Source organism: Notamacropus eugenii, chromosome 1 (genome assembly GCF_028372415.1).
Source record: "Notamacropus eugenii isolate mMacEug1 chromosome 1, mMacEug1.pri_v2, whole genome shotgun sequence".
NCBI classification, from domain to species: domain Eukaryota; kingdom Metazoa; phylum Chordata; class Mammalia; order Diprotodontia; family Macropodidae; genus Notamacropus; species Notamacropus eugenii.
This window is the reverse complement of record NC_092872.1, coordinates 728,015,105-728,023,699: the sequence shown is the minus strand read 5'-3', so window position 1 is coordinate 728,023,699 and position 8,595 is coordinate 728,015,105. Positions and strand designations below refer to the sequence as shown.

Here is an 8,595-nt window from a genome sequence, read left to right as displayed (position 1 = left end):
ACGGTTTGGTTGTGCTCATTCTACTCTGCATGAATTTATACAGATGTAGCAAAGCTTGACTGGGCCTAAAGAGGCCATTCCCTGGAACATGCACCCAGAGCTCTTTGGAAACCTCCCAGAACTCCAAAGACATATCATTTCAGGGCACATGCTTAATGGAATGCCCCTTAAAGCACACGCAGTTTTCTCCTACACATCTTCCTAAATATCTCCAAATCTGTCCCTTTTGTGTCATTTCTTAAATTTAATTTTCAATTAACCAACATGTATTTTTTTCTTGCTCTCATCTCTACCCCCTCTAATGAAAAAAAAAAAGGGGGGGAGAAGTCCTTGTAACAAATATATCGAATCAAGCTAAGCAAATTCCCACATTAGCCAAGTCAAAACATCCAATTATTTCTTGTAACATTTCATCACATTCATATCCCTTTACTTGTTCAGCCATCACCCGAATGACAGCCACCCCCTCAATCTTCAGGTCTTTGCTGCAACCAAAAATGCTGCCAGGGAGAGTTTTAATACAAATGGGCTTATTTTCCCCTTTTTTGACAGGGAGACTTTTGGAGGTATGGGTCTGGTAGTGGTGTGGCCCGGGGATGCACAGCTGAGGGAGCGATTTGGCTACTGCAGACAGCTTTCCAGAATGGTTGGACCCTGTACCTACAGGGCATCTGTGTGCCTGGTTTTCCCGGGTCCAGCGCGCATCTTTCCCGATCTGATGCTGAACCCCTCACTTGACAGGTTGGAAAACTGAGTTCCACTAAAGGCCAGTGCCTAGCCCGAAGCTCCACCGGCAAATGAAGAAGGCCGGCCTCGGCATCTGCGCCATATCCCCTGGACCAGAACCCCTTAACGTTCTTCCAGCTCAAGCGATCCACCGCCGCCTGATTGGCAGGACGCGGGCCGGCGCGGAGGCTGGCCCGGCGCCCCTCGTAGCTAGGCAACGGGAAACACTGCGGTCATCGCGCAGTTTGTGTCTTCTCTCCCCGAGGCGGATCCCGAGTCCCTCGCCCGGCCAGGGCTCAAGTTGTCAAGAGCTGAGAGCGCCCCGCGCTCCCGGAGGCGCGGTGAGTGGGGCAGGGGCGGCAAAGGCACGGATAAAGCGCAACCCGAGCTCGAGGCAAGAGCGGGAGGGACACTAAGGTGTGGGCTCCTTGCTGTGTGGCCCAGGGCTAGGCTCTGACCCTCTCTGGGCCCAAGTAGTTAGCTGGCCTGACCTGTTTGCTTTGCCCCCACTCAGATGTCCATCTGCCAGTGCACTTTCCCCTGGGTCTCCAACACATTTTTCGTACTGGGCTGGATTTAAAGTAAGGGAGACCTGGATTCAAATCCTGTATCTGATGTTTGCTAGCTTTGAGACCCCGGGTAAGTTCCTTCACCTCTCTAAGTCTGCATTTCCCCATCTGTGAGAAGCTAGTTAGCTGCTAAGGTCCGTTCTAGTCTGTGGCCCTTTTATTTTATTTTCTTAGAATCTTTATCCAAGGTTCATTTCAATCATCGGTTCTCTCTTGAACCCTTTCCTGAGGTCTTGGTGTTATATCCTATAAACAATATGTGACATTCATATAGCTCTGGTGTAACAACCCCATTAGGAGGTAGATAGTAATATACTCACTTTACCAGTGGGAAAACTGAGACCCAAAGAGGTTACTTGGTTTGTCCACAGTCACACAGATTAGTAAGCGTCAGAGGGCTTCTCGACCTGGGGCAGGTCACTTTTTTAATCTTTGTCTACCTCAGTTACCTCACCTGTAAAATAGGGATAGTAATAACACCTACCTTCCAGGGTTATTCTGAGGTTATTAGATAATATCTGTAAAGTGCTTTGCAACCATAAAGCTCTCTATAAGTACTAATCACAATAATAATTATTCCACTTTCCTGAGTAGGATGTAAGCATCTTCAGGCCAATCACTGCTTTTCCATTTGTCTTTATGACCCTGTGCTTAGCAGAGTGCCTTGCTCTTAGTAGATACTTGATAAATACTACTTGAGTTGCTGAATGGACTTGAAGTGAATTGTACTGAATCTGTCCCCAGTGAGGTGGTTATTAAAGAATCAGAACTGTAAAGAGTGAGAACTAGAAAGAACTTTAGCGATCATCAAATTCAAACCACCTCACCTCCTCCATTTTACAGATCAGGAAGCCAGAGACCACACACAGAGCTATGACTGGAGCCCAGGTTTCCTGATTCCAAATCCTGGACTTGTTTCATTCTTTGAGATCTCTTCTCACTCTAACACTATGACATGAGACTCAGGGAATTGTTTCCATATCTGGAAGTTGGTCTGTGCTCTGGGACTTCGTGAGGCAAGGGTTTGGGGAACACCAAGGGAAAATTCATTTTGGCTTTGCTTGAACACGTTTTCTCTCCTCTCCCAGATCAAGATGTCCAAAAACAAAGTCCCCTTCAGTCTATTGAAACCCCGACCTAACCCAAAAACTGAAGACTCCACTGATTTGCAAGAGTCGGGAGAGTCTTCAATGACTTCGAGCATTGCGAGTTTCAGCCTCCAGAGAAGGCTGAACTATGTGGGCCCCAAAGACCCATCTCAGCAGTCTAAAATTCTGACCTTTGTACACAATACAAAAGCCCAAGACCGGACTCGAAAACGCCAGCAGCCGATAAAGCTGGAACCTCTGGTAGGTTTTGTTATGTGTCAGTTTCCTCCCTTGTAGTTCTCCTGGAGTCTCAAACACCGGACTCCAGTGTGGGACATCAAAGTCATTTCAGGATCCAGCTTCATCAGAGGAGGGAGGGAAAGAGAGAGTCCAAAGGGAAAATCAAGAGTTTTTTTTCTGGTAGGCAAGAAGTCTGTAGTGGATATATGAATAAAAAGCTCATTGAGGAATGTCTAACTCTATTATGGAACAGAGAGGGCAGTATTAAAGCACCAGTTGGTTTGCTGGGCTCCTCCTTTCACTGCTACTCAAGTATTAATGAGTGTTAATGAGTCCTTCCGGGTAGCTGGGTGGCGAAGTGGATAGACCACTAAGCCTGGAGTCTGGAAGACTCATCTTGTTACTGCTGTTCACTCATTTCAGTCTTGTCCTACTCTTTGTGACCCCTTTTGGGGTTTTCTTGGCAAAGATACTGGAGTGGTTTGTCATTTCCTTCTCCAACTCATATTACAGAAGAGGAAATAGAGGCAAACAGAGTTAAGTGACTTGCCCAGAGTGACACAATAAGTGTCTGGGGTTAGATTTAAACACAGGAAGATGAGACTTCTTTACTTCAGGCATGACATCCTATCCATTGCACCATCTAACTGCCTTGAGATTCACCTTCCTGAGTTCAAATCTAGCCTCAGACACTAACTCTGTAAAACTTGGGCAAGTCATTTAATTCTGTGTACTTCAGTTTCCTCATCTATAAAATGATCTGCAGGAGGAAATGCCAAACCACTCCAGTATCTTTGCCAAGAAAAGCCCCCAAAAGGGGTCACAGAGTCAGACACGACTGAAAAACAATTGAACAATGAGTCCTGTGAGTAGTAATCTTATGTCTCATCTGGTGGAGGTTGGGAGGCAGATGACCCAGGTTTCTCAGAGGCTAAGGTCCTGGTGTACAAACACTGAAAATAGCTTTTGACACAATCCCAGCAACAGGCTATGTTTGCTTTCCAAGGAACAGCCCAGCTAAGTCAGGAGAGGCTCCTCAGCAGGAGGCTTAACCCTACTGGATGAATTCTTGGTCTGTGCCAATTCATAAAACTGCAGCTGGTCTTAGAGGTAGTTTTCAGCTCTACATCTAGGATCCTATGACCACAACCTTCAATCTATATAACCCCTTACAATTATTTGAGAGTGCTTTCATGTACAATAAGAACAATGAATTATAAAACATTACATATTAAAATATCATGGAGTATTATAATATGCCACATATATTGTAATATGGTAATATTATACAAATAGTAATAATATAAAGATTAATATTTCACATTATACCAACAAATAATCTTATTAATAAATTGATGGCTATTAAAATATTGGTATGAAATTGATATGTTGACATATTAAAACTTAAAACTACACTAAGTTTTAAGATATCCTAAATAATAATGATAACAATACACATTTATATTGCATTTTAAGGTTTACAAAGCTCCTTCTACCTAACAACTCCATGAGACAGAAATTAGGGGCTGGAAATGTAATTTTGGTCATATGGCAAACTTTCAGGGCAATCTATAACATTTATTAATTACCTACTATGTGCCAGTACTGTCTTAAGCACGGAACACTCCTTCTATTAATGCAAGTGAGCACCTCTGAGCTTCAAACAGTTGTCCAGGACCCTGAGATGCTGAGCAAGTGACTTGCCCAAGGTCACATAGATACTATCAGAGTATCTATGTATCAGAGCTAAGACTTGTAAGCCAAGCCTTCTTTGCTCTGAGGTTGACCCTCTAACCACTACCCAAGGTGCCTTCTAACAAGATAGTTAAGAATATTATCAATTTATGTTATGTGGAGGAAGTAGGTAGAATGCAGGACCTGGAAATAAGGAGCCTGAGAATTCTGCCTCAGAAACTTACTAGCTGTGTGATCCTAGGCAAGTCATTTAACATCTGTCTGCTTCAGTTTCTTCATCTGTAAAATGAGACTTAATAATACCCTCTACTTCACAAAGTCATTCTGAAGATCAAAGGGGAGAACATGTTTAAGAGCTTTGCAAATTTCAACTAAATAATATATATGATTAAATATATTACATACAACAAATATTACATATGGTATAAAAATGTTAGTTGTTATTACTGCTGTTTTACAGATAGGGAAACTGAGACAGAGCAGCTAAGTAGCTTCCCCAAAGTCCCACAGAAATTAACTGTCAGATCTGAGATCTAACGTGAGGTCTTCTGACTCTAAAGCCAATGCACTTCTCAGTGTTCTCTTGCTTTTCTGGTGCCCCAGTGTACTGGAAATTTAATTCACATAGAAAAAAGTTTAGCATCCTTCCAGAAAGTAACTTATGAGCTTCAACAATTTGAGCTGCGTACAAACTAGCAGTGAAAGTATCATCTGCCTCAGTACCAACCTGCCGTTATGGAATTCAGATACTGTCATGGAAAAGCCTGGACGAGACATTCTTTCTGTCTTAAGTAATATTTGAAAATTGCACAATACACTTACCTGTTTCTGTCGTCAGCCAAGGTGCTACTGTCCACAAGTTTGAGTGTAACAAGTGCAACTCACCGTACCAAGAAATAAACAAATACCAATGTGTCCCAGGGAGTAGAATTTCCTGACATTGGCAATACGTACATTTCTAATAATAACAATAGTAATAATATGTCCCTTAGAGTGTTTCCTTCCGTGTTGTGTCCTGGAGAGCAGTATGCTTTATTTCTTGTTGTTATTCAATCTGACTCTTGGTGACCCCTTTTGGGGTTTTCTTGGCAAAGATACTGGAGTGGTTTGCCATTTCCCTCTCCAGCTCTTTTATTTTACACATGAGGAAACTGAGGCAAACAGGGTAAAGTGACACCAGAGTCACACAGCTAGTAAGTGTTAGGGGCCAAATTTGAACTCAGATACTGTCATCCTTTGAGATAGATCTCTTAAAACATAACCTAGTTTATAACTCCCAGCACTACTTTAAGCAAACTTGATTACTCGCCATTTCCTGAGGATGTCCCAAACTTTCCTCCCATGGTGCCTTTGATCATGCTGTATCCTACACCTGAAATGGCTCTACACCTTTTCCACTGACCCAGTCCAAGTGTAAATTCCTTCATAGAGTCTTCCCTGATTCCCTTTTCTGGAAGCGATTTCTACTTCATATGATCTTATTGCACTTTTATACTCCTCTTTTGCATTTGATCACATTCTGGGGCAGTGGCAGTATGGTATAGTGGTTAGGGAAAGTTAGTGCTTTCTTCCACTCACTCATCCTACAGATAAACTTGAATTCTGGCTTCTTTTGGGGGTAAGTTGAATTCATCTTTTGCAAATACTTAAAATCAGAATCAGAAGAATCCTAGATCTTAAGACTACTGGCTTTGTTTATATTTATAATTTTTCCCTCACTTGGATGACTCATCCTGATTTTCCTTTCAGTGGGTCACCAGGTATAGATCTAGCCTTTTAAAACTCCCCAGATGATCTTAGATCCCACATCCAGGGCTCATTTCTCTGCACTCAGGTTTGGGAGACTTCAGTGGAAATGTCGAAAAATATCTCAAGATTTGCTTTCTGGGGGAGAAGGAGGAGGAAACAAACATTTATTCAGTACCTACTATGTATCAGAGGGACAGCTAGGTGGTGCAGTGGATAGAGCACCAGTCAGGAGGACCTGAGTTCAAATCTCACCTCAGACAATTGACACTCACTAGCTGTGTGACCTTGGGCAAGTCACTTACTCCCAACTGCCTCATCCTGGGTCATCTCCAGTCATCCTGAAGAATATCTGGTCACTGGATTCAGATGGCTCTGGAGGAGAAGTGAGGCTGGTGAACTGCACAGCCCTCACTCACTCAAAACAAAGTCAAGTGCAAGTCATGTCATTATTTCTCTGATGGCATGGTGTTCTTCAGCAATGAAGGATGAACACACACACACACCTTTCACCCCTACTATGTATCAGGCACTGTGCCAAGTGTTTTACAGAGATTAATCTCATTTGATCCACATTACAACTCTGAGGTAGGTGTTATTATTATCATCATTTTGTAGTTGAGGAAACTGAGGCAGAGGTTAAATGAGTAACTTGCTCAGGGTCACACAGTTGTGGTATAGTGTGCAGAAGGGTCAGACTCACTGCCCACACAGCCAGCAAAACTGAGTACAGATTAAACGTAAGAACTGGATTAAACCCTCAATCAGATTAAAACGTAATTGAGCAATGTTTAACAAAATCGAAAAAGATACAGTAGAACATAAAGGATGTCCAGGTTTTAGCACAGTTCCTGGCACATAGTAGGTGTTTTAAAAGTGCTTATTGTGAGGCAGCTAGGTGCTGCAGTGCCAAAGAAGACTTCTCTTCCTGAATTGAAATTCAACCTCAGAAACACTTCTAAGCTGTGTGATCCTGGCCAAGTCACTTAATCCTGTTTGTCTCAGTTTCCTCATCTATAAAATTCACTGGAGAAGGAAATGGCAAACCACTCTACTATCTTTGACAAGAAAATCTCAAATGGAGTCATGAAGAGTCTGAAACAACTGAACAAATATAATTTGATGCTAATTTTGTGGTTTTCCAAGGTAATATGTGACCTACATAGATCTCTTTCTATTTGAGTTTGATACCACTGGTGAAATAGAGAGCTTTGGAACTGAAATAACTTGGGTTTGAATGCTACATATTGAAAGTCACTTAACTCAGTGCTCTAGCCCAGGACCTCAGGTGCTTTTTTTGGCTAAGTCTTACTATTAGACTTTCCTCTTCAAATCTCCTCTCCCCTCTTCATTGCAATAGCATAGTGTTATGCAATCAATAGATCAATCAGTAAATATTTATTGAAGACCTACTATGTGCCAGACACTGTGTTAAATGTTGGGAATACAAAGAAGGGCAAAAGATAGCCCCTGCCCTCAAGAAGCGTATAGTCTAATGGAGGAGCCAACATGTAAGCCAAGAGAAAAGAGAAGGAAAAAAATAATTGTGGTCTCTATTATCAAATATTGAGAGGTTTGAAAAAAAATGCTGCGTAAAAGTGTATTGGATTGGGCACTTGCATTGGTTGTCTCACTGTTCGTCTCCTATAACATTCCAGTAAGATAGTCAAGTTAACAAGCATTTATTAATGCCTACTATGTGCCAGGCATTGTGCTAAATTCTGGAAATGCAGACAGAAAGATAATCCCTGCCTTCAGGAAGTTTACATTTTAATGGAGAAAAGTAACACATAAAAGAGATCTGAAAAGTTGGAATGAGGCAGGTGAGGGGGAGACGCCCTGTGGAGAGTTAGCTATGCATTCTGGAGAGGAATGAAGACATAGTTGTCCTGGGGTGCTCTCCTTAAAAATGAAGGTCCCAGAAGGATCCAGCCAATCAGAAAGCGAGGCCTCAGGCCTGGAGAGGGCTTCCAGCATGAGAAGAGTCCAGAGGGTGGAGGGAGCTTCCAGAGTGAAAAGGTGTCTATGTCCTGGTAGAGAAAATCCTGCTGAGATCAATCCCTGAGCATACTGGAGAGGGATGAAGACATTTGTAGAATGCTTAGTAAAACATTCAGGTGCTATAGTAAGGCTTGCTATCACACTGAACAAATTCCTGGCATATGCTACTCCCTCATCTGTCCTTCTTAGAATCCCTTGTCTTCTCCCTCAGCTGAAGCACTGTCTTCTTCATGAAGTCTTTTCTGAATCCAGGCTCCTGTTGCCTCCTGTCCCAGAGCTGCCTTGTACTTAGATCATATATATTTGTGTATCCCACCCCATGTTAAGAACTCTTCCTACAGAAAAAAAGTACAAGACTTGGAATTAGACAAATTGGTTTTTAAAATATCATTAATAATATTAATAATAATAATATATTTACTATGTGTCACCCTGGGTGACTCATATTACCTCTCTGGGACTTGGTTGTGTCATCTGTAAAATGAGGTTGGAAAATCCCTTCCAACTCCACATCTTGTGCACTTATGGTA

General features: G+C 42.3%; 1 protein-coding gene across 2 annotated transcripts in view; it reads left to right on the top strand.

Moving 5' to 3' along the window:
- The first annotated feature begins 782 nt into the window (after window positions 1-782).
- The window catches only part of DNAH6 (dynein axonemal heavy chain 6), a 220,215-nt gene continuing 212,402 nt past the window's right edge, over window positions 783-8,595 (top strand). For both annotated transcript variants that reach the window (XM_072637006.1, XM_072637007.1), the window contains exons 1-2: window positions 783-1,067; window positions 2,384-2,644. In XM_072637006.1, the coding sequence (XP_072493107.1) occupies window positions 798-1,067; window positions 2,384-2,644 (531 nt within the window). In that variant the 5' untranslated portion in view covers window positions 783-797. The remainder of the gene's footprint in view (window positions 1,068-2,383; window positions 2,645-8,595) is intronic.